This window comes from Eleutherodactylus coqui, chromosome 1 (assembly GCF_035609145.1).
Source record: "Eleutherodactylus coqui strain aEleCoq1 chromosome 1, aEleCoq1.hap1, whole genome shotgun sequence".
Classification (NCBI taxonomy): Eukaryota; Metazoa; Chordata; class Amphibia; order Anura; family Eleutherodactylidae; genus Eleutherodactylus; species Eleutherodactylus coqui.
The window spans coordinates 221,225,847-221,252,555 of record NC_089837.1 but is presented as its reverse complement, the minus strand read 5'-3'; the positions used below and the strand labels follow the sequence as shown (position 1 = coordinate 221,252,555).

Sequence of the window (26,709 nt, the reverse complement as noted above, 5' to 3'; positions counted from 1 at the left end):
ACTTGTCAGGTTGTGTTTTATTTATTTATTTTTTTTGTAACTTGCAGTTTGTTAATAACATTTGTGTCGGGTGACCCATTTTCCTGCTGCAATAAAGCACCGAACAAACCCCACTGAATATAATTGGGTCAGTTTGGTTTCCCTTTGGGCATCCGGATGAGATAGAGCCTCTGAACGCGGATGTGAATGCAGCCTAAACTGCATTTTTTTGGACATTTTTTAAATACTGCATACTGACCAACTTTTCATTCCTGTTGTTCTTCTGCTTCATCATAGATTGCAATCAGCACTGCAGATGTGAACAGAGTCTTAATTCTTTGTGTTTTATTTACAGATAACAACATGCCTGAGAACGCTGACATCATGCCGGAACAGAACTCAAACAGCGGCCGTAGACTAACTAGGAACCAAGTATTTACACTGATATCAGCCGCTTCACTCAATTTCAGCTCAATGATATGTTATTCCATTTTGGGACCCTTCTTTCCTCAAGAGGTAATATATAAATGGCATTTTAATGTGTGGCAGCTAACTGCCACTTGTCTCATGCATCTATAAGTTAGGAAAATTACTTTTTTTTTAGTATAGCAAAGATTTGTTTTTATAAAATTGAAATGCTCTCTATAAAAACATCAACTTAAGGGCTTATTCAGACGACCGTATATCGGCTGGGTATTCACGCCGGCCGATGTACGGTGTCCCTCTCTGCAGTGGGAGGAAGCTGGAAGAGCCAGGAGCAGTGCTCTGAGCTCCCGCCCCCTCTCTGCCTCCTCTCCACCCCCTCTCTGCCCCTCGGCACTATTTGCAATGAGAGGAGGCGGGACGGGGGCAGGGCTAAGTTCCAGGAAATAGGTAACCCCCACGTGCATTTCACACGCTGTGCGATGTTGTGCAGGTCCTATTGAAAACAATAGGCGTTGGGAGGTGTTCCAAGGCAATGGCCAAAGATAGGACTTCGCTCATATGTATGACCCCATTCAAAAGAATGAGGTTCATATTTGTGTGTCTCACAACACGCAAATATTGCATGATTTTCCTGGCCATGTAAAGGCGTCCTACTACTGTATTCGGTACATTTTGTGATGAAGTGCCTAAAATTACACCTGATATGATGACTGGTGAGGCCTTAGTTTAAAATATTTGTGCACTCCGAAAATGTTTAGCGTGCAGAATGTTGAATTTTGCTGTGGATCAAACTACAAATATTACACACTGCAACTCCGGACCCGGCTAGGCTGGATACATCAGTAGTAGAGATGAGCGAGCGTACTCAGTAAGGACAGATACTCGAGAGAGAGTATCGTCCTTTACGAGTACCTGCCTGCTCACCCGCAAAGATTTGGGTGCCGGCGGGGGTGAGCGCTGTGTTGCGGGAGTGGGCAGGAGGGAGCCGGGGGAGAGAGCTTTCCCCACCCCACCCCCTCGTTCCCGCCGGCACCCGAATCTTTGCAGGCGGGTACTTGAAAAGGGCAAACTTGCTGGAGTATCTGTCCTTACCGAGTACACTCGCTCATCTCTAATCAGTAGACCTTTTTTATTCCCTGTATTGACAGTGAAGCCTATCTTTTCTTCTAAGTAATTCCATATTGACCAGACCAGGCCGCCTGCACATGGGCGAATTTAAATTGCGGAATTCACCATCGGTATCCGTGTGGACGATCTGCTGTAAAGTCGCCCATAAGAACAAATGAGCGTCCTCAGCTCTGCACGCACATGCAGACTTAAATTGCGGTGTCCACGAGCGAAAAAAAAAATCGCAGCATGTTCTATTTCAGCGCGGATTCCACGTGGACGGGCTCCATTGATCTGTATGGAAGTGTTCCAGTTGCAGTACATTCGCAATTACATTGTGTCTGGCACGTAAATTGGTAGGTGGAATTTTTTTTCCACGCAGACGATATGCTGTCCGTCTGCTCGAAAAAATGATTGCGTTCGCAACTACTCACAATTCCACAATAAATCGCAGGCTTTCCGCGATGAAAATCCCTCTACGGAATCCGTCTCTGCCGTGTGCAGGTGGCCTAAAAAAGCCACATAATAATGATGCATGATTCTAGCTTTAATGATACTGTTTTTGCCTCTGGTTGCACTATGCCTAAATTTAACTATGGTCCCCCTCAGAAGGAGAAAGGGCTTTTACCCACAGCCATCCTCCTTTTTTTTAATTTTTTTTTTTTTACGCTGCGATATCGCTGTGTTTTCTGCAATGGGACTTTATAATGTTAAAATCGCATCGCACAAAAATCGCAAGTTTGTGCTTTTGCGATTTTCGTGCAAATCGATTTTAACATTAGAAAGTCCAATTGAAAAAAACACAGCGATATCGCAGGGTTAAAAAAACATTAGTGGGTAGAAGCCCTAAAAGTATTAGCACCATTTGTTCCTTAAAATGTATATTTAATTGTGTTTTATATTTCTTATAGGCAATGAAGAAAGGTGCTAGTAACACAATTATTGGTCTCATATTTGGCTGCTTTGCATTATTTAATTTTTTAAGCTCCTTAATACTTGGAAAATATGTAAGTATATTTTTCTCATCTTCACCTAAAGTATATTACTTATATGATTTTGTGGTTACTTCAGAGGAGCCGAGGAATAAAATATGTATACACATAGAGGAGCATTAGATTCTCCTCAGACTGCATATACCGATGTTGCTCTGCCGAATGTGCCACCCCCTCCAACTCTCCTCACTTTTTACCCTTATAGGTAACGCCCCTTTTAATTCAAATTTAAACCTAGACTTAAAGGGGTTGTCTCGCGCCGAAACGTTTTTTTTGTTTTTTTTTCCATAGGCCCCCCGTTCGGCGCAGGACAAACCCAAGGGATGTGTTAAAAAAAAAGTATATATATTACTTACCCGAATCCCCGCTCTGCGACTTCTTCTTTCTTCCTACTTCTTCCTTCACCAAGATAGCCACCGGGATCTTCACCCACGATGCACCGCGGGTCTTCTCCCATGGTGCACCGTGGGCTCTGTGCGGTCCATTGCCGATTCCAGCCTCCTGATTGGCTGGAATCGGCACACGTGATGGGGCGGAGCTGCGATGACCAGCTCTCCGGCACGAGCGGCCCCATTCACCAGGCAGAAGACCGCACAGCGCAAGTGCGTCTAAAAACGCCAGAAGACAGCGAAATTAGACGGAGCCATGGAGACGGGGACGCTAGCAATGGAGCAGGTAAGTGAATAACTTCTGTATGGCTCATATTTAATGCATGATGTACATTACAAAGTGCATTAATATGGCCATACAGAAGTGTATAACCCCACTTGCTTCCGCGAGACAACCCCTTTAAGGTGGCAGCCCTTTCTTAGCCTTAAAGGCATGCTCCACCCCTGCAGTCCATGACCACTTCCTTATGTACTTTACAGCCTTTCAGTATACGCACACAGAGATCAGTTAGATTCTCCTCAGTATAAACACATAGAGGTGAGGTAGATTCTCCTCAGCATACACACATGGCGGTGAGGTAGATTCTCCTCAGCATACAAATCATTTCTCTAGGCTTTATGGTTTCTGAGAAAAGACCTGTTATGTATTGCAGAATTTCACAGTTTTTCATGCTTGGAATTGAATATTTAAGTTGAAACCCCTTTACTTTTCCTATTAGGACGTAAAGAATGGTTGTGTCAAATTTTATATTTGTGCAGTTCAGATGTGTATTATTAATTACAATACATGGGGGGGTCACTTGCTTTTGCGCATAGAATTTAATATTGAAGTTGCAACCGCTTTACTTTTCCCATTTAGGGCCTAAAAATGGTTGTGCCAAATTTCATGTTTATATGACACCAGGAAGTTAGAGAATTAGATTAGGTACCTTACATAGAGGTGCCAATACTTTTGCACTTAGCATTGAATAATCAAGTTGAGACCCCTCTACTTTTCCTATTCAGGACCTAATGAATGCTCATGCCAAATTTCACGCTTGTATGGCACCAAGAAGCTACATTACATAGGGGTGCACTTTCTTTTGCAATTAGCATTCAATAATCGAATTGTAACCCCTTTACTTTTCCTATGTAGGACCTAAAGAATGCTTGTGCCAAATTTCATGTTTGTACGACATCGGGAAGTTAGAGAATTAGTGTCGAGTCAGTCAGTGAGGGCTTTCACCTTTAGATAGATATGTATATTTAGATATATTTTTTCTATATATCTATATAGAGAAATATATCTATACACAGATAGACACAGTGTAAGCAGTACCCATATTACAGTTGAGCACCAGACAGAGAAGCTGCATCATGTTTATATGCCTATATAGCTTGCTGTCTGTTATTAGGGCCAGATATTGTACAAATGATATGTTGCTGCTGGTGTGAAAGCTTGTATACCAGCAGAGAACTTAAATAAGGTTCTATTGCAGAGTCCAGAGAAAGAAGCTGCATCATGTTTATATGCCTGTACATTGGGAGATGGTATAGTTCTGCTTCTGTCAAAGTATATAGCAGCAAACCAGAAAAAATATGCTTTGGTGTGAGGAATATTGCAGTTCTCTGTTTGTGGTCTCAATGTCATTCAAAGTCTCCAGTCTAGCCTGGAATTCAATAATGGGGACCGTGCACAAATATACAAGCTGTACTGTGTGGCCTTCTGTTCTCACATATTGTGCTGCCAGGGATTGCGGTTTATTTAGTTGCTGGTGGTATTTTGTGTTAATATAAAACAATAAGACACTTAAACAGGGAAGCGACAAATATACACAATTGGGCTTATTTACTATTCAAAATACAAATTTTTTTCTGTCGCAGATTACACCAGAAAACTATCTTACATGCTTGCGCCACATTTATCATGTGTTTTAGACAGTTTCGGACAGTTTTCTGACTTGCCTGAAAAAGGGGGCGACTTGCGCCAAATCGTTAGCGTAAACTTAGCCAGCTAATAGATGGTCAAACTTAGACTAGATCTTAAAATGTCCCAGATTTATTACTAAATGATAAACCTGTAGAATTTTAAGATTGTCTAGTCTTCGTTTACACTGGTAAATAGAGATGAGCGAGCATACTCGTCCGAGCTTGATGCTCGTTCGAGTATTAGGGTGCTCGAGATGAGCACCACGCGGTACTCGTCTCGATTAAACGAGCACTGACCATTGAATTCAATGGAGCTGGCAATACAGCCAGCTCCATTGAAAGCAATGGGCTGCCGGCGATCTCAGGATGAATTTTCGGGAAGGGCTTAAAAATATAAGCCCTTACCTGAAAATCATCCTAAAATGTGTAAAAAAAAAAAAAAAAAAAAAAAAAATGTCAGCATAAAAATCGTTCTCCTCTGCCATAGCTGTAACAGCTGTGGCAGAGAAGAACGATGTTAGCCCATTGAATTCAATGGAGCTGGCAATACAGCCGGCTCCATTGAAAGCAATGCGCTGCGGGCGATCGCGGGATGGATTTTCGGGAAGGGCTTAAATATATAAGCCCTTCCCTGCAATTGATCCAGAAATGTGTAAAAATAAAAAAAAATATATATACTCACCCGGTCCCGGCAGACGGCGTTCAGCCCGGCCGGCGGCAGTTCTCTGAACTGCTCTCTGTAGTATTCAGCAGTCGGGGATTTAAAACCCCCGCCTGCTGAATGAGCTGACTCTGATTGATCAGGCTGTGACCAATCAGAGCAGCTCTCACTCACACCCATTCATGAATGGGTGTGAGTGAGAGCTGCCCCTGATTGGTCCCTGCGCTGAGCCAATCAGAGGCAGCTCTCACTCACACCCATTCATGAATTCATGAATGGGTGTGTGAGAGCTGCCTCTGATTGGTCAGGCTGTGACCAATCAGAGGCAGCTCATTCAGCAGGCAGGAATTTTAAATCCACGGCTGCTGAATACTACAGAGAGCAGTTCAGAGAACTGCCGCCGGCCGGGCTGAACTCCGTCTCCGAATTTCCCAGATTTTCACAAATGAAAACTTTAGCGAGCATTGGCGATATACAAAAATGCTCGAGTCGCCCATTGACTTTAATGGGGTTCGTTACTCGAAACGAACCCTCGAGCATTGCGGGAAGTTCGACTCGAGTAACGAGCACTCGAGCATTTTGGTGCTCGCTCATCTCTACTGGTAAACTTTCAGACAGAATTACTAAATAAGCCCCAGTATGTGTCAGTGGCCTCAGATATCATTCAAAGACACTAGTCCAGTTGCTACAACTAATTTGTAGCCCTTATGCAGCTAGCAGTAGGGTGAGGAGAATTAAATTGCCCTGCACCAAACAGGGACCACTCCCGAAAAAACAACCTATATACTCTGTGGTCTTGTGTTCTCACATTTTATGGCTCCCACGGATTCCACTGCTTAGTTAGCACACTGTGCCCTCAGCGTGCTGGAATTGGTGCTGTTGCTGCTGTCCTTCCACTTCCGTCATGTTTCCTCCTCCTACTTCTTCCCAAATGAAAAATATGTTAACATGGAAATACAGAGCTACAGATCTCATGTTTACACGAGGAAAACATCAAGGTGCTGGTGCTGGTGCAGCTGCTGCTGTGCTTTCCGTTTCTTGCCTTCGCCATGTTTCTTCCTCCTCCTTCTCCCAAAATGAAAATTTTCTAAAGCAAACGAAACGGCTGTAGCTCTACAGCTGTTCCTTGGAGAAGGCCCGTGCTTGGGTATTTTGTTAACCTGGTAGAATGTGTCCTTTGCAAACTTTGACATTGCTTTTAAAAAAGCAGCACCCCTTCTGTCTTCCTTATCCCAATTTTTGATCTTGGAAACCCTATGTGGGCCTTCTTTTGTTTTTAATGACACCCATGTGCTACAATTGACCCCTACACTACTGTTTGAGAGAAGCAAAGTGTTCCCCAGTATTACCATGTAATTTGGAGGGCTTTGGCTGGGATAGGTCATCAGCTGAAATGAGCCAAAATATCCCCTTTTACAGTCCAGTCTGCAGGCATCATGTTATGGAGCAGGAAAAGCTGAGAAGACTGAAATATAGTTCTGTGGAAAAAGATTCAGTATAACTTTTATTCATTTATATCGCTCCTTATTCTGAGCTTACTGGTCCAGTAGGCGGTCCTAATACCATGTTTCCTCCAAAATAAGACACTGTCTTATATCAATTTCCAGCTTGCTTTCTTAGAGACATCAAGTAATTGCTATTATAACAGCTGCATGGCAGACTGTTTACCTGATCAGTTGTTTTAATGGTCTGTTTTTATAAATATCCAGATTTCCCTTTCAGCCTCACCTATCTTGGAAGTTGAGTGTGTTACATGTTAGAGTTCATCGGGAGGGGTATCATCTCTCCTTAAGGAGAGCACCTAGAAGGTGATTGAGGGGACTTATAAGGCTATACATGCTCCTCTGGGTAATATGCAAATAAGGAAGATGGAACAATACCTCTGCAGCGCCACCTATTGGATGGCAGCATTCCTGCAAATCAATGTCCGACCCTTTAAACAGGTCTTTAGAACCAGTACTGGAAATTATAAACCAAGCCAGACACAGACAGCTGTTTGGGGGATTTTTGCCCCTCATCCGTGTGCTTTAGGATGGATTCTGGCTTAGTTTGCAATTTCCAATCATTATTCTGAAGACCCATATAAATTGGGGAATGCTGCCATCCAATAGGTGGCGCTGCAGAGGTACTGTTCATTCTTCCTTATTTGCCTATGTAAGAGTTCATTAACATCAGCATCAGAGGTTCTGTTCGGAACCATCATTGGTGATTTCTGCTAGAGAACAGGAGCTATTGAACACAATGACCTCTACCGTATTATAGAATTGTATAGAATTTTGTTTATATATAAATAAAATATGGGGCCTATGTACTCTTTCACAAGGTAATTCTTAGAAACGTCATCTATATCTGTAGAGTTTTAGAAATTTTGTATTAAGCACACTCATTCTGGTGCAAATAAATGTGCAAATAACTGCATTTTTAATATTCCAGATTGTTCAAATTGGAGCAAAATATATGTTTGTGGCTGGTTTATTCGCATCAGGAGTTGTCACAATTCTGTTTGGGTAGGTTCCAATTAATTAACTGTAATGTACATTAATACCAGCTCAGATCAAGGCTGGTGGAGGCACCTGGGAAACCATTCTGTTTTAGGCCCCTTTCACAGTATCAGTGTTGTGTAATACATGGATATCGTAAATCAGAACTAAACTTTCAGATTATTTTTTAGGATAAGCAGTCATGGAGGAGTAGTAATATTTCTGCCCATTATATGGCTTGTAGCCGGTATTTTGTTAAAGGGATTTTTTTTTTCCAACCCCCCCCCCCCCCCCCCCCCCCGTTCGGCGCGAGACAACCCCGATGCAGGGACTTTAAAAAAAAAAACGCACAGCGCTTACCGGAATCCCCGCGCTCCGGTGACTTCTTACTTACCGGTTGAAGATGGCCGCCGGGATCTTCTCCCTCGGTGGACCGCAGGGCTTCTGTGCGGTCCATTGCCGATTCCAGCCTCCTGATTGGCTGGAATCGGCACGTGACGGGGCGGAGCTACACGGAGCCGGCATCCTGCACGAGCGGCCCCATTGAGAAAAGAAGAAGACCCGGACTGCGCAAGCGCGTCTAATTTGGCCATTAGACGCCGAAAATTAGGCGGCTCCATGGAAACGAGGACACTAGCAACGGAGCAGGTAAGTGAAAAACATCTTATAACTTCTGTATGGCTCATAATTAATGCACAATGTACATTACAAAGTGCATTAATATGGCCATACAGAAGTGTATAGACCCACTTGCTGCCGCGGGACAACCCCTTTAAGTTTTACACCTCTACAGGCTTTATTGGAAATCACAATTCCGAGAACAAGTCTTAAAGGGGTATTCCAGAGACTGAGCCAAATTTCCCTAACATTTCCACTTATTGCCAGTACATCCATCTAAATCAAAACTCCAGTACTTTTTTTTTCTGACCTGCACCACCGCTATTTTCCATTGTTATTTAAAATATCCGCCGGGAAATACAAAAACTACATCTCCCACAATGACCCACTGCCAGTTACTGACAAGTGTTCATTCACAACTGTGCAAACTGTGTCGTTATTACAGAATGGGAAGGCACGGAGCAGCCTGACCAATAAAACAGTAGCGCGTACAGGTCATATGCATTGGATACCAATGGAGAACTAAGGGGGGCGCTGGTAAAATAATATCTCTGCAGCTCTGTAATATAAACTATAAAATTTTCGTTATTAACTATAATAATTACGTTATCACCTTATGAACTTTCACTTTAAATTGCCGGAATCACGCTTTACACCTTTCCTTCTATCGAACGTATGAAGGTAATTAGCGAGGCAACATCTCTTCATACAATGCAGGCATCGGCTGTTTCTTTCAGCCGACACCTGGCGGCAACAGCTCAGATAAGCTGCTCATTGGAGCTATTAACCCCTTTAATGCTGCTGTCAGTTCTGACAGCGGCATTTAAAACTATATTCGTAGGTCCCATACAGCTCTCCTGCGATGAGATCACAGGGAGCTGTGCAGGTGTCATAGTAGCCGGTGGCCTTCTGAAAGGCCCCAGGGTTTTCCTAGCCGAATGTCCTTGGGGTGGCTTGATAGACTGCCTGCCCGATCGCAGTATAATGTAATGCTGTGGCATTAGTATGCTTAAATCCTGATTTCAATGGGGCACTTAATTAGATTAGTATGTACCAAACCCCTGATTATTACGGGGGTCTTAATTAGACTATTACACAATGTTCTGTCCCCCCTCCCCCCCATCTATGCTCTACTGAAGCCCGTTAATTATCCTTCGTTATTAAAGATTGTTCTTTGAGAATCTTCACAATATTTCCCAACCTTCTTGGACATTTCTGTTCTTAAGAACATTCAGCCATTGGATCCTTCCTACCCTCTTTCTGAGTCCAGGGTACTCTAGTGCTATAAATAATAATGATCTTCATTTGTATAGCGCGTTAGTGCTATAAAGCTTAGGAACCACTGTCCTATGACCATCAACATGCATGCTTAACCACAGATTTCCTGTAGTTAGTAGTCCAGAAACATGGCGTATCAGAACTCCATGCAAGGAGACCAGAACTCCAGACGGTTTTAATTAAGATTAGTGAAAGTTACATAATTACCTCTTCTGACACACATTAAAGTGTCTGGCAGTGGCTAGAGGGAACCAGGTGGTATTTCCCTTGTGGCTCCATATAGAATCTGCCCCTGGTCCACGTTTCGTTCTTAGCTGTGTGAATTATGTTAACGTGCTTTGCTGTGATGAAACTTCTGCATAAGATTAAGCTTTATATAGTGCTTTTTTTATTCATCAGTCCATGCTATATGACTGGAAATATATCCTCCAGAGCATACAGTAATACTTCCCATACCATTTTTTTAATGCAAAAATAAGGTAGATTATGCTGATTTCTGCATCCCTTTTTCTCTCTTATTCCAGATTGCTTGACAAAACTCCAGATGGAACAATATTCATAGTTATGTGCTTTGTAGTGAGATCTATAGATGCAGTGGCCTTTGGAGCTTCAATAACTGCATCATATTCTATTCTGGCGAAGGCTTTTCCTAACAATATAGCTACTGCAATGGTAAGTCAACTTTTTATAACTTGAATTACAAAATGATAAAGGAAGTAAATAGAGATGAGCGAGCTTACTCGCTAAGGCAAACTAATCGAGCGAGTAGTGCCTTATGCGAGAACCTGCCCGCTCGTCTCTAAAGATTCGGGTGCCGGCGGGGGAGAGCGGTGAGTTGCGGGAGTGAGCAGGGGGGGAGAGAATGAGAGAGAGTTCCTCCCATTGGCACCCGAATCTTTTGAGACGAGCGAGCAGGTACTCGCATAAGGCACTACTCGCTCGAGTAGTTTGCCTTAGTGAGTACGCTTGCTCATCTCTAGAAGTAAACAAATCGTGTGTCTTCTGACCATTTTTCTTTTTTTTTTAACTAATGTTTTTTAAATTTTATAAGTAGATGACTAAGAAGAAAAGAATGGGCCCCACCGTAATGCCTCATACATAGGGCTTCTTCAGAGAGGTGTATTGTGATGGTGTAGCTTATACACACCTTAACAAGGGCCATTTTGTAATGAGTCAATCTTTGGCCCATTCCCACCTCTACTCCCATCTTTTATGTTTTTCAGACTTTTTTGTAAAACGATGTTTATTTCAGAATTGGTTATTTTTTATGTCTGTGAAATGGTTCTCACGATATTAAATGTTTATTCTCCTATTCAATGTGCAGGGTTGTCTTGAAATCTTCTCTGGGCTGGGCCTTGTTTTGGGCCCTCCAATAGGGGGAATACTCTATCAAACATTTGGATATGAAGTTCCATTTATTGCACTTGGCAGTGTTGTCCTGCTAATGGTACCACTAAATATTTTCATCTTGCCACAATATGGTACGTACATGTGCTTTATTATATATTTTTTAACATTTCCCCAAATTTTTTTTTAAATCTCCTAATCCCAGTGTGATCATCAAATGACAAGATATTATTATCATACTATGCTTGGCAGAACACACCGTGTTTCCCCGAAAATGAGACACTGTCTTATATTAATGTCTTGCTTTTGGGGGTAGTCTTATACTTACCCAGCAGGCACCATCTGGGTCCCTGCCTGCAACTGTGGAGACCAGTGGGATGGACCCAGATGGTGCCTGCTAGACTGCTTTTTTTATGTAGTGTACTTAGGTCTTATTTTCAGGGTAGGGCTTAGATTTAAATTTCCCCCTGAAAATCAGGGTAGGGCTTATTTTAGGGGTAGGTCTTGTTTTGGACTACTTTTGTTAAGGACCGATACACATGACCGGTCACATTAACCTTTCAAGCCTTGGGTTCCAAATTAGTTCATACCTGGATGCATCAGGGAGGCCAAAAACTATATGATTTATAGTAATTAGTTCCCACAGATACGTAGAGATGAGCCGCGGCAAGTATACAGCCCACTCTGCTTAAGGCGCGTACACTGAGCGTTTATTGACTGAGTATAGTTCTAATACAGGAAAGGAATACGTCATTAGTCATGGGGTTAATCTTATTGGGTTAGAAAAACATCAAGAATTGTGCTTTGTTAAAACAATCAGCGCAGTGAGAATAAATATGTGAAATGTCCTTCAAATGATTATTCCTCCCTTGTGAGTTTGGATGGTCGCAGCATCTTATTAGCACGATTCGTTCTTTTCCCAGAGCTCAGGGCGTGGGGGAGTCTCTTCTGATAACGATTTTTTCAGGCTTGGCTCTCGGAAGAATAAAAACAAATCATTAGACATTGCACCGAATATCCTGCTGTAAAGTTATTTCTGCTTGAATTATTGTTTCACTACGCACAAGCTTATTTACATCTTATAATGCTCCATTTTTGTATCTAACGGCCATTTTGAGACAGATTCTTCCATTTTATGGACCTGTACCTTCTCACATTGGACTACAATTTAATAAACTGAAAAACTGCTACATTTGTCGGCCCTTGTGACTGATTTATTAGCAGCTTATTTCCTTGATTAGTATACTGATGCCTAGATCTCTGTTCTTACTGTGGAATTTGCCGCAGATAATCCATAGCATACAGTACTAGCAGCGTTGATGAGAGTTTTAAAAATCCCTTCCACACACTGTGGAGAAAATCCGCAGCATAAATTGATTTGTTTTATGGATTGTGAATTCACAGCATGTCAATTTTTGCTGTGGATTTTCCCCGGGGATTTCACAAACGTTGGGGTGAAATCCACCCATTTTGGTGCAGATTTTCTGCTGCAGGTAATCAGAGAATCCGCAAAGCATGGAATCGACAGAGAGAAATAGAATAATGGATAGAGGGCTTACAAGTACTACTGTGTGACCTTACTGACCTCAATACTAAAAACCAAAAGAACTTACATACTTTATCCAATGTTTCATATTTGTTGCAGAATCTCTACCCGGAAAAGATTCTTTTTGGACTTTAGTCAAAGTGCCAAAGGTTATGTTAATGTGTTTTTCTATAGCTGCATTGAGTGCGTCTTTAGGATTTTTGGACCCAACCATGTCACTTTTCGTTACAGAAACGGTGAGTATTTTTGTGTCTTTTTTTCCTAAATTAATGTAAAATAATGGGAACTTTGCATGTTTTAAGCAAGTAGTTTAGTCTTTCAAATGCAACAATAAAAACAAAGTTCAGGTGTTCTGGACAAGTAATTTACTTTATGTACCAATTTCCATGCCAGATCTTCCATACGCTCAAAATTTGTCTTTAACCCCTTAAGGACATGGCCTTAAGGACGCAACAATTTTGGGGGGATTTTCATTTCCACGTTTCAAGAGCCATAACTTTTCTATTTTGCCGTCAACGTGGCCGTATAAGGGCTTGATTTTTGTGTGGTGAACTATATTTTTTATTGGTACCATTTTTGGGTGCATATATAATGTACTGTAAAACTTTTTTATTTTTTTGAGAGCAGGGAGAGAAAGCACCAATTCTGCCATTGCTTTTTAATTTTATTTTTAACTACGTCCATCAAGGAGCATAAATGACACAATACATTTTTTTTCTGCGGGTTGGTATGATTACAACGATACCAAAAACATAATTATTTTAGGTTTGGCAACCTGTCGGCCCTCCCCAATTGGATTGGGGGGGGGGGTCTGATGACACAGAGGGAGGATTCTCCCTTGGAGAGCCCTTTACATGCCGCGATCTACATAGATTGCGGCATGTAAGAGGTTAACAGCGGGAGTCGCTGTGCCGGTGCACCCCCGCTGTTGCAGCAGGAGGCTGGCTATCAGTAACAGCAAACTCCCGCTGCCGGATGCCACAGGATCTCTTCAGATTACGCAAGATCCACATGACGTATGGTTATGTCATGTTGCCTTGAGTACCACCCTGCCATGACGTAACTTTACGTTCTGTGGTGGAAAAGGGTTAAAACGTTTTCCCACTAACAACACTTTTTTCCCTATCCACAGGATAGGAAATAAATGTCTGATCACTGGGAGTCCAAACACCAGAACCCTCAGCAATCCTGACTCTTTGCACAGCCAACTTTCTCACGAGAATGGAGTTGTAGTGCGCATGTGTGACTTTTGCTCCATTCAATTCTATGGGCAGAGAGAGATGGATGTGCTCAGTGATTTTCCTCCGTCATCTAGAAGTGAATGCAGTGGTGGTCATACATGCACACCACCACTCCATTCACATGAAGAACCTGGGGTATTGCAGATGTCAGGATCGCTGGGTGCTCAGCCACTAATGTCCTGGGTGGCCTTGGAAATCACTACAGATCAACTTAGCGATTGTCACAATGTCAGCCGAATTTGCTTATTTTTGCCAAATTTTCCAGCATGACTAATATGAGGGCCTTTTTGACCACCTTCTGGGTACACTAATGCATATGTAACCTCTTAAATGTCTTTGTTGTTGCAAGACTTCTACGGAGAGCAAAGCATAGTCAGTGATGAATTTAAAGATTCAGGACACCTTTTGGGGAGCAATTTTTTGGGCTGACAATCATTTTTGCAATAGGGTTTGATTAGAAATGTTGCACCATTTGTTTTCTGCAACTTCTACATATCACTGTGTATAGATAAGTTAATTGCAGCTTACTGGTGGATGATCCGCAATGTTTCCGCCATGTAGAAACTTGCCCTATATGTTACATAAACCTACCCTTATAGTGTTCAGTCAGCACGCGGTGTGTAACAGTGATTGTGAAATAGTTGCACAGTCACTTTTATTCTTTTTATTAAGCAAGGATAATGGTGAGCCGACTGGATTAATTGTATAGGCAGATTTAAAAAAATACAATTCAACGGCAATTGGATTACATTATAACCCATAATTGGAAAACCTTCCGTGGCAGAAAAAAACGGATATCATATTTGAATTCAGCACACTAAAGTTACTGTAAGCCACTGTGGGAGAGTTAGCTCAGGTAGAGCGTGGGGTTGCAGTGTTAGCGGCAGTCCGAGACCACAACAGCATATAAACTCCGTACAGGCTTGGTCTGTGTTTATTAGAACACATAAAATAAACAAAATACAGCCTTAACCCCTTAACGACCAGCCCATAGTGTTTTTACGTCCTCCCGAAGTGGGCTTTATTCTCTGAGGACGTAAAAACATTTGTCCTGCAGAGAATAAAGCCCCTCGGGCTGTGGACGTGACAGCTCCATGCTGTCGGTGCCCGCAGATAGGTAAAAAAAGTACGTTTCAGCTGCCCTCATGGATCGGATCTATGAGGGCAGCTAAAAATACTCACCTCCATCCTCCACGATGTCTCCGGTGATCTGGAGCCGCCACGGGCTTCTGCGCATGCGCGCCAAGGGGAAAATGGCGGCGCATGCGCAGAAGCGCCGCGAAAATTGGAAAATCCCCTGTCTCCCGGCTACCTTCAGTAGCCGGGAGACAGGAGATGTCACCGGGAACCGCGGAGTGCGGTTCCCGGGCACGCGATCGCCGGTATCCGCCGGCGATCAAAGAAAAGTCAAAAAAGTGTAAAAAAGTTGTAGTTTCATCTCCCCTCATGGATGCCTTAGGCATAGTAACTTGCAGGGACCAAAGTAATTGGTCCCTGCTGACATGGGTGGCTGTGATAAACCACCTATGTCATTTGTTTAATAAATATGGTACACGATTAGTCCTGCGTATCTCTACCCTGTCACTCAGAGCGATTTGTGACAGGAGAGAGATAGCTGAGAAAAATCGTGTGCCATATAGCGAGTTAAAAAAAGAAAAAAACGTTCTTACCCGCCGTCACCTTCCCTTATACCCCAATTACCCTATTTTATCCCCGTCCACTTTTTTGGGGGCTATTTTTTTTTTTTACCCCCATTTAAATTTTTTTTTAATAAAATGGAGTATAAGCGCTACACCACCGAGCAAGCGTGCTCGCTGCGTCAAGCTCCGGTAGCAATGCTACCAGCGAGTCGTAGGAGGTTTTTTTTGAGAGTGACGACTCTGCCTCCAGTGCTATGGAGGTAGAGGAAGTTGTTGGGGCAGCGGGGCCAAGTTATGCGGCGCCCACTACTGTGTGGAGTGCCGCAAGTTTGTTTGCGCCCCGCATCCCAGAATTTTTAGCGGCTCCAGGCGTTAATCTGGATGTCGCAAATTTCACCCAGTATAATATTTTTAATTTATTCATTACCGACGATGTCCTGCAGTTAATTGTCCAGCAGACAAATACATACGCTGGACAATACGTGAGCATGCACCCCACGTCGGTTTATTCCGTGATGTGGACCGCTGTAGATGTCCCTGAGCTAAAAAAAATTTTGGGGACTTATTTTACTAATGGGACTCGTAAAAAAGTCATCAATACGGTCCTATTGGTCCACGAGCGCCATTCACGCGACGCCCGTATTTGCGTCGATAATGCCCCGACGCAGATACGAAAACATTCAGCGTTTTCTTCATTTTGCGAATAATACGCAAATCCCCCCGAGAAGTGACCCAGCGTACTGGGCAAATTAAGGCCCCTTATATCGTTATTAAGGGACGCCTTTAAAAACATTTATACCCCCCAAAAAAATCTGGCGGTAGATGAATCGCTGATGAGTTTCAAAGGGCGTTTATCTTTCCGCCAGTTTATTCCCTCAAAGCGCGCAAGATACGGTGTAAAGCTGTACAAAATCTGTGAGAGCGCCCCAGGTTATACTTGCGACTTTTTTATTTATGAGGGCAGGGATCGCCAATTAAACCCCCCCAACTGCCCAGAAGACATTGGCGTCAACGGGAAAATTGTGTGGGAGCTCGTGGGCCATTTTTTTAAATAAGGGGTACCATATTTACACCGATAACTATTATACGAGCGTCCCCCTTTTTAAAGCGTTACACACCGCACGTACAGGGGCCTGCGGAACTATCCGTAAAAATAGGCTAGGATTCCCACAACCCCTTGTTTCCAGGCGTGTCGACAAAGGCGCGTCTTGCGCACTGGCCTATGACCCCTTGCTGGCAGTTAAATGGCGTGACAGAAAGGACGTCTTTATGCTGTCCACTGTGCACGCAGACACCTCCGTTACAGTTAGGGAGAGGGGGGCTACAGCGGAGAAAATTAAACTGGTCTGCATCACAGAATATAATTTCATGGGGGGCATCGATCTGTCAGACCAAGCTCTACAGCCCTACCTTGTGAAGCGTAAAACGCGAGCTTGGTACAAGAAGGTAGCCATCTACCTTATACAGATGGCTACGTATAACGCTCACGTGATTTATAAATCGTCTGGGGGCACGCTGAGCTTCCTCCAATTTCAGGAGGCGCTCGTAGAAAATCTTTTATTTGGGACCACCGCACCACAAGACGCATTGCAATCGGAGGAGGTGCGAAGGCTAACAGAGCGTCATTTTATGAATTCCATCCCCGAAACTGTGAGCAAAAAATACCCCCCCAAAAAAGTGTCACGTATGCACTAAGCAAGGGAGTAGGAGAGATACGCGTTTTTATTGTCCCACGTGCCCATCCCACCCTGGCCTTTGTAATTACCCCTGCTTTGAAATTTACCATACAGTTTTACATTACTAATTTTTTCACATATAAAAAACGCCAAAAGGGTGTGTGGGTGTGTGTGTGTGTGTGGGGGGGGGGGGGGGGGTCTTTTTAGAGAATTAATTTTACTTTTATTAGTCCGTCTCCCCAGTTTTTCCTATTTGTAACAAAAAAAAAAAACGGTCCTAAAAGTGTCAAATTTGGTGAAGAAAATGAAATCACATTTATATTTCACTCACATTATAATTATTTAAAAAAATAAAAATGTAGCATCAGAATGCCCAGTACACCCCTAGATAAATTAGCTAAGGGGTCTTGATGTCAAAATTGGGTCACATGTGAGGGGCATTTTATTATTTTGGCAGTTTATTATCTCTACTAGTGTGCAATGGGGCCTGTAAATTATTCAGTTGCGCCCTAAAATCAAACGGGTGCTCCATACACTATAGGCCTAGCCATGCACCCTCTAAGAAGATTGGGGCTACAATGGGTATGTTTCTGAGCAAAGGACAAACAGGGGTATCCATTTTGGGGTGCAGGTCTTTATTCATATATGTGCTGTATAAAAAAAATATCGCTTTTAAAATGACAGAATTACCAAAAAAATGAAAATCGTAATTTTTTCCTTCGGCTTGGCTTAGATTCATTCAAAAACCATGAAGTCAAAAAAGACATTGTGCCTGTAGATAAATTCGTTAAGGGGTCTAGTTTTCAAAATGGGGTCACTTGTGGGGGTTCTCCATCGTTTTGGTCACTCAAGGGCTCTACAAGTGTACAATAGGGCCTAAGTCTCCTTCAAGCAAAATTTCTGTTCCAAAAGTCACCGGTTGCTCTTTTCATTTTGGGCCCCATTGTGCATCCAGACATAAGATTAGGGCCATAATGGGTATATTTCTGAAAACAGGACAAACAGGGGTATCCATTTTGGGGTGCAAGTCTTTATTCATATATGTGCTGTACAAAAAAAAAAAAACTGCTTTTAAAATGACAGAATTACCAAAAAAAATGAAAATCGTAATTTTTTTCCCTTCTGCTTGGCTTAGATTCATTCATAAACCGTGAAGTCAAAAAAGACATTGTACCCCTAGATAAATTCGTTAAGGGGTCTAGTTTTCAAAATGGGGTCACTTGTGGGGGTTCTCCATCGTTTTGGTCACTCAAGGGCTCTACAAGTGTGCAATAGGGCCTAAATCTCATTCAAGCAAAATTTCTGTTCCAAAAGTCACCGTTGCTCCTTTCATTTTGGGCCCCATTGTGCATACAGACGTAATACTAGGGCCACAATGGGTATGTTTCTGAGCACAGGACAAACAGGGGTATCCATTCTGGGGTGCAAAACCTAATTTTCATGTGTACTATAGAAGAAAGTCCTTTCTTTAAAATGACAGATTTGCAAAAATATGAAATTTTAGTTTTTCTCTTCTAAATTGCATTGACTCCTGAAAAAAAACTGTGAGGTTAAAATACTCATGGCACCCCTCATTGAATACGCTAAGGGGTGTAGTTTTTAAAATGGGGTCACTTGTGGGGGTATCTATCATTTTGACTCCTATGAGCCTTTCCAATCTTGGCTTGGTGTAGGAAAACAAAGTGTTCCTCAAAATGCTGAAAAGTAATGTTAAATTTGTACGTCTCCTAAATGGTTAAAAAAACGAAAGTTTTTCCAATGTGCACCCAAAATAAAGTAAACGGATGGAAATATATATCTTAGCAAAAATTTCTATATTATGTTTGCACATTTTTGAGATATTGCAGTTGGAAATGTGAAAAAATTATGATTTCCCAATTTTGGCGCTTTTAATAAATAAACACAAATTCTATTAGTCTATTTTTTCCGCCTAAATGAAGTACAACATGTGGCGAAAAAACTGTCAGAATCGCTTGGATATGCAAAACCTTTCTGGTGTTTTTCCATGTTAAAGTGACACATGTCAGATTTGCTAAAGTTGGCCTGGTCATTAAAGGAGATGTCCCGAGGCAGCAAGTGGGTCTATACACTTCTGTATGGCCATAATAATGCACTTTGTAATGTACATTGTGCATTAATTATGAGCCATACAGAAGTTATAAAAAGTTTTATACTTACCTGCTCCGTTGCTGGCGTCCTCGTCTCCATGGTGCCGACTAATTTTCGCCCTCCGATGGCCAAATTAGCCGCGCTTGCGCAGTCCAGGTCTTCTCCTGTTCTCTATGGGGCTCCGTGTAGCTCCGCCCCGTCACGTGCCGATTCCAGCCAATCAGGAGGCTGGAATCGGCAGTGGACCGCACAGAAGAGCTGCGGTCCACGGATGCAGAGGATCCCGGCGGCCATCTTCACAGGTAAGTATAGAAGTCACCGGAGCGCCGGGATTAAGGTAAGCGCTCCGGTGAGCTTTCTGTACGTCCCTGCATCGGGGTTGTCTCGCGCCGAACGGGGGGGGGGTTTAAAAAAAAAAAAACCCGTTTCGGCGCGGGACATCTCCTTTAAGGCGCAAACAGGCTTGGTCACTAAGGGGTTAACTTCAGGCATAAAACACAAATCCTGCTTATCCAGCACTTACTATACAGAGTTCTTCCCTGTCTATACGGATGGCTTGCTGCAGCCGCACAAAAAGCCACACAGTCCAATTTCTTCCCTAGGTCAGGGGTAGAGCATCCCATGAGACCAGCAGCTTCCAGTATCTAGATGCACCTGGCCTCCTCTCTGTCTGCCTCTTTGTAGACTTTATAGGCTGGGTTAATTACCTAGCCTCTACACCTGGGGAGCAAATCCCCCATAATAAGTCCTGGAGTAGAGGGGGTGGAATGGACATCCCCACTACCAAGCCTGCCATCCATTCCAAAAAAAAACAGGCCCAAACATGTTTTTACAAAAACATTTCCAGCAACTAACTTTGCTGGAGATCACGTCACCCCTGGTTTTTCCTGTGTCTCACATAGTGAAACACGAACTCCCTCCACCTAACGGGCGTAATACCTGAATCCAGGGGAAACATAGCGACTGTCCAGGATTAACTCCTTCAGTGTCTCACACAGCTTATCTGTTACAAAAATTGTGTTGCACACTGTTATTAAACAGGGTAATAGGACCATTAGACTGCAGTTTCATATACAGTGATATGTAGAAGCTTTAGAAATTTTTACTCATACCCTATTGCAAAAATGATTGTCAGCTTAACATGCATACCACATACCCAGAGGTGTCCATAGCCTTTAATTCCTGACTGGCTCAGTAGAAACTGTAAAGTTATTACAAAAAATTGCACGCACATGAACTGACATGTAGATATAAAATTTCATGCCCCACACACATTAGCTCGTATTATTTCCCATCTGCTACGTTCACATGGTGCAATAATTTTGTTCCACTCTGAAATTCTGCTCTGCAGACCTTAAGGGCACCCACCCACTGGCGTTTTTTTTTTTCCTTTGCGTTTTGCGTTTTTTCTCAAGAGCAATTGGTTTTGAATGTACTCCTGTCCACTGGCGTTTTTTTTTTTTCAGTCCGTTGCAATTTTTAACATAGGAACTGTCAGTTGCATATGTGTCCTTATTTTTCTCTTAATGCACCCATGAATGTCAATGTAAATTAACGGAAAAAGCCGCGAAAATGACGCGAAAAAGCCGCGGAAGACGCGCTGAAAACGCTGCGTTTTTCACGCACGAAAATCGCAAACGCCAGTGGGTGGGCGCCCTAAAGAAGCAATTTGGCTAAGGAGTGTTTTTTTACAGAATCACTGGAAATGCAGATTCCTAGAAAAAAACAAGAGGTGAGCTTTTCAGTGAAGTATGTCAGTAAGGCCAATGCTCTGCAACGATCATTTTAGAATGTCATCTCTTATGCACTCATATGGGATTACATGAAATTCCTTTCCAATGCTGGAACTTAAAAAAATATATATCATGCTTCCTCCCCCGTATATATAACATATTCACGAGATCACAATGCAATTTGAATCATTTTGACTACAAAAAATAAGTTTTTGCCTATTATTGGTGAAAGTTACTTTTACAATTTTATACATGCAGTTTTCTTAGATGCGGTATAATCTATATATGTGTCCTCTACATATGCCTAGTTCATTAAATGTTCTTTTACTGTACCAATAGAGTTGATTTTTCTCTCTTTTTCTTCTTCCAGTTTAATTTGGAAGTTGGTTATGTTGGATTAGTTTTTCTGGGCCTCGCTTTATCGTATTCAATAAGTTCACCGCTTCTTGGATTTATAAGTGACAAGAAACCTGTAAGTAATATTTCTATTGACATGGCACAAATAGTTTTCAGGATGATTATGATTTAAAGGGGTTTTCCCATTTTGGACATTCATCCCATATCCATTGGATTAGAGATAAATGTTTGATCATTGGGACCCCCAATGATCACAGCATTTGCACACCGGAGTTCCCCATATAAATGAGCACTAGTGTTCACACGTGACACTTGCTCCATTCATTTCTATGGGATAGAAGGAGAACAATGAACTCGGCAATCTTGCTCCGTTCCGTAGACGTAAATGGATTGGTGATCATGTATGTGCACCATCACTCCATTCACTTTTATGGGACAAAGAAAGAAAACTGCGTGCATTGATCTCCCTGTGTCTTATAAAAGTAGAAGGATCAGTGGTAATGCCTATGCACCACCACCCCATTCATGGGGGGCGGGGGGAATTCAAGGTGTGACGGTATCACCGGACCCCACAGAGCTCAAATATTTCCTGTGGATAGGGGATACATCCTAAACGTGTTTTAAACACTAATGACTTTTTGTTTTTATGTTTTAATACAGGCATTAAGAAAGTGGCTCTTTATTGTTGGCAACCTTGGTACTGCATTGTGCTTTTTTATGTTAGGACCTGCGCCTATATTCCACATTGAAAGGTATATTGAATCTTAAAATCACATATAGAATGCTTTAGTTGCTTTTCTACAAAAAAAAGAATGCAGGCACTTGTAAAAATAACACAAAGGAGTATAACCTCCATGTTGCAAAACAACAAGAGAACTATGTGGTAATCTGTAAAGGTATAAAGCTCTAGCCCTAATACTGCCAGATTTGGAATACATAAAAAAGCATATTCAAAAACTTAAGAAAAATCTGAATACCAAACCCAAATGGAAGGTAAAAGACCATAATAGGACATCAAAGTGACTTGAATTTCGTCAACGATAACCATTCTGACCAGTGAGTCTAATAGTGCATCCTGCTGGGTTCCTCTAGGGTTGCTGTGTAATGCTGCAGTTATATCCTCAAAGGGTCACAATTTTATTGATTAACAGCAAAATAATTTTAACAACAAATACTTGTACTAAACTAGCGAATAGAGATGAGCGAGCGTACTCGCTAAGGCAAACTACTCCAGCGAGTAGTGCCTTATGCGAGTACCTGCCCGCTCATCTCTAGAGATTCGGGTGCCGGCAGGAAAGAGTGGTGAGTTGCGGGAGTGAGCAGGGGGGAGAGAGTGAGAGACCGCTCCCTGCCCCCCGCTGGCACCCAAATCTTTAAGGACGAGTGGGCAGGTACTCGCATAAGGCACTACTCGCTCGAGTAGTTTGCCTTAGCGAGTACGCTCGCTCATCTCTACTAGTGAACAACATACTGAATGCAATTTCTTGGCATATTTGATGTATAAATGCGCCTTCACAAGTCAGTGCACAACCTTCCCTATGACGTAGGTGTAAAAATGCACAGGCACATGAATTATAGTTTGTTGTGCAATATTACACAGTGCAAACAGCCAAGTATGTTCATGTAGCTAGCCACAAACTTTAAAAAGCATATACATAACGAATGCTGTGCATAATTATACTAAAGTGCTATAAATACAAACGGGAAAAGATCTAGGCACATATGCTGTTGCAAATAGTACTAAAAAATTAGAGCCAGTATTCTAGTAAATACCGAAGTATACAAATGTTCAGTGGGGAATCAATTACCGTATATACTCGAGTATTAGCCGACCCGAGTATAAGCCGAGTCAATACGTTTTACCACAAAAAAATGGTAAAACTTATTGACTTGAGTAAAAGCCTAGCTATACTCGAGTACATGTGAAAAAATAGCAATACTCCCCTCCCAGCCGGTGTCTGTGTCCCTGATGCGATGCGGCAAGCTGCTTGAGACTTCTCCCCGCTGTCATCTCCCTGCTCGGCTTTGAATTCCCCCACCGTCAGGGCTGTGTAAATAAGCGCTCTGATTGGATCAAGTGCCAGCCAATCATAGCCAGTGCTCGATAAACCAATCACAACCATTCAGTGATGGGAAAGTTTTGTGGGATTACAGAAATAAGCACATAAATAGGATCTGATGCAAAGTAAGGAGGGCAGCAAACATAGAGGATAAAGCAGACAAAGTCAGAGACACAGGTGACCTACGTATGCTGGGTGTCTGAGACAAACACACAACACCACTCAGGCAAAGAGTGAGGGTCCACAGCTCAAATAGGAGGGCTATTGCCTATTAAGCTGCAGCTGGTCTGTGAGCACTGAGAAGGGTTAACTACTGCAGTGGTGATAGAAAGTAGAAGCATAGTCCATTCATACAGGAGGAGCAGAGTGATGCCCACGTCTGCCCAGAATATCAAGAGAGTAGCAGACCTGGGTAGGCAACCTAACATTTTTATTCATTTAGCTACTCTAAAAACTTAAAGGATACTTAGACACATTGCATATGCAATAGCTTGTAATAGAAGCAGAAGATCTAGTCAAATGCATTACAACAAACGTGCTCATTGATGAATCAATTAAATAGTGATCCAAAAAGATGTGTTTAAGAAATAAACATTATGAATGATAGAGTGTAATGTGATAAGAATAATACATGCATACAAGAACGATTCTAAAAAAAATATCAATAGCCCTATCAATTGATAATGATTAACCGCCTAGCTAGTGCACTTATGGTAGTGAAAGGATATGACTCACCCTCTAAATCAATAATAATAAGCAAACAAGGTAGATGAAAGTAGTGCATACTATTAATCAGGATCCCACAAAGGATTGCCTGGTGGCACTGCATCTGTGAGACAACTGTCCTGTTATAATAAATACGGCAAACCATAAACCACGCAATACTAAACACATAAAAAGCTATTGATGTAAATACAATACTACCACTTTTCATAATAGTCTGGCTACCCTCTAAATGTCAGTTCGATCATATTTTGCTTAAGTTCTGAAACTTGCATTCTGTGGAGGAATAATTATAGTTCAAGAAAAAAGTTTTGAAAATTGATGAATCTCATGGAAGAAAAGAAAATGGTAATTCTTAGTTATTAAGGCCCATTCATGGATGTGACCAAGCCTTAGGGTGACTACCCACTACAATTTTTCTTCACTGCGAAATTTACAGCGTTTTTTTTTCTGCAGGGGTCTATGGGACTTGTAATGTTAAAATCGCAATTTACCGCAAAATCGTGATTTTGCACAATTGCGATTTTTAACATTACAAGTCCCATAGACTTGTGCAGAAAAAAAAACTACTGTAAATTTCGCAGTGAAAAAAAACTGTAGTGGGTAGTCACCCTAAGGCAGTCCTCTTAAAACTACACTTACCACACTAAAAGTTGGTTATATATCCAGAATAGTCATAAAAACTATTTCCAAAAAGAAAGATGCGACATGATTTGTATTAGTGTTCAAGCAAATCAATCTTGTGCTATTATTTTGTAGTATTTGCTTATAAATTTTTATCAAGTTGATCTTTTCCAGTATTCGGCCCCCTGCACACTGGCTGGATTTCCCACAGAATTTCTGCCTGTGCCCGCCTGCATAGGATTGCATTACAAAATACAATCCTATGCAGACTTACGCGATTTGTCTGCATGAAAATACATGCGGAAAACAGATCGCGGCATGTTCTATTTCTGTGCAGGTCTCGTGGAGGCCTACACAGAAATGTCACTCCTGGCGCATCGGCTCCTCTCTGAGCTTTTTTTTTCTTTTTTTTTTTTTAACCTCACTCGAGTATACGCCGAGGGGGCTTCTTTCAGCATAAAAAAATGTGCTAAAAAACTTGGCTTATACTTGAGTATATACGGTAATCTACTCTTAGATACCCAAAAAGATAGGTTACCTATAAAATATATTATAAAGGCCGCCTGCAGATGGCCGGGTTGGATCCCCAGCGAGAATTCTCGCAGCGAGATCTGACCCGCGTCCCTGCAAGGACCAGTGCGTCTCTCACCTGCTCCTGCGGCTCCGGCTCTGCGATGAGCCGGCTGCTGCCCAGCCGGCGCGTGCGCAGAGCGGAGCTGGTGCGCCAGGAATGGCATTTCTGTGTGGGCCTCTGCGAGACCTGCACAGAAATAGAACATGCCGCGATTTGAGAAATGGTGTCCTTCTGCATAGGATTGCGTTTTGTAATGCAATCCTATGCAGGCGGGCACGGGCTCAAATTCTGCGGGAAATCCCGCCGCGGAATTTCCGCCCGTGTGCAAGGGGCCGAATACTGGAAAAGATCAACTTGATAAAAATTTCTAAATGATTAGTACCAAATAATACTGAAACTGCGCACATAAAAAATAATTGCCCTATAAATGGATAACTATTAATCACCTAACTACTGCGAGACTGTCGTGAAAGAATATGAATCACCCTCTATTAAAATCCTCTAAATCAATAATAAACTACCTAAATGAAAGCGGTGCATATTGATCAAGGTTCATAAAAGATTGTCATGTGGTAACCATGATACAAGTGCCCAATATAAATATATCTGACATTAACCCCATGCAATATTGATTGATTTACATGGGCTTGTAACCAGAGTTTGGTGGAATATTAGCGGTCTGGAAGAATATTTTAAAGGGGTTTTCAATAGGTAAACAGATAAGCGGGGGGAGTGGAGGTGACTTCCAATACCCTAAAGAAAGCCTAGTAGCTGCCTTAATGGATATTGTGCAGCTTTCTGATCAGACACAGACTACATCCTCTGTGGCTTTTTCTTTCAGATGCAAAGTTTTTTTTCCCTCTGCTTGAGGACTTTGATGTTTTAATCAGAGAATGACATTTTCACAATAAGCACTTCACTATGTCCAGGGCTTGGACCTTATTACCCTTTTCCAGAGTTAGGGCGCCCACCCACTGGCGATTTTTTTTCCTTTGCGTTTTGCGTTTTTTTCTCAAGAGCAATTAGTTTTGAATGTACTCCTGTCCACTGGCGTTTTTTGTTTCAGTCCGTTGCAATTTTTAACATAGGAACTGTCAGTTGCATATGTGTCCTTATTTTTCTCTTAACCCTTTCCAATCCATTTATTTTTTATCACCCATTCTCCCCAGCTCCAAATAAATTGGAGCTGGGAGAATGGGTGAGAAAAAATACATTTTCCCTGCACCCTCCTGATCTGACAG

General features: G+C 42.2%; 1 protein-coding gene across 1 annotated transcript in view; it reads left to right on the top strand.

Moving 5' to 3' along the window:
• Positions 1–26,709, top strand: part of SLC18B1 (solute carrier family 18 member B1) — a 55,903-nt gene that overhangs the window by 5,572 nt on the left and 23,622 nt on the right. Inside the window, exons 2-9 of the mRNA XM_066605599.1 lie at positions 335–495; positions 2,424–2,519; positions 7,896–7,969; positions 10,363–10,510; positions 11,163–11,319; positions 12,831–12,967; positions 21,501–21,602; positions 22,148–22,239. Coding sequence (XP_066461696.1) covers positions 343–495; positions 2,424–2,519; positions 7,896–7,969; positions 10,363–10,510; positions 11,163–11,319; positions 12,831–12,967; positions 21,501–21,602; positions 22,148–22,239 — 959 coding nt within the window. The 5' untranslated portion in view covers positions 335–342. The remainder of the gene's footprint in view (positions 1–334; positions 496–2,423; positions 2,520–7,895; positions 7,970–10,362; positions 10,511–11,162; positions 11,320–12,830; positions 12,968–21,500; positions 21,603–22,147; positions 22,240–26,709) is intronic.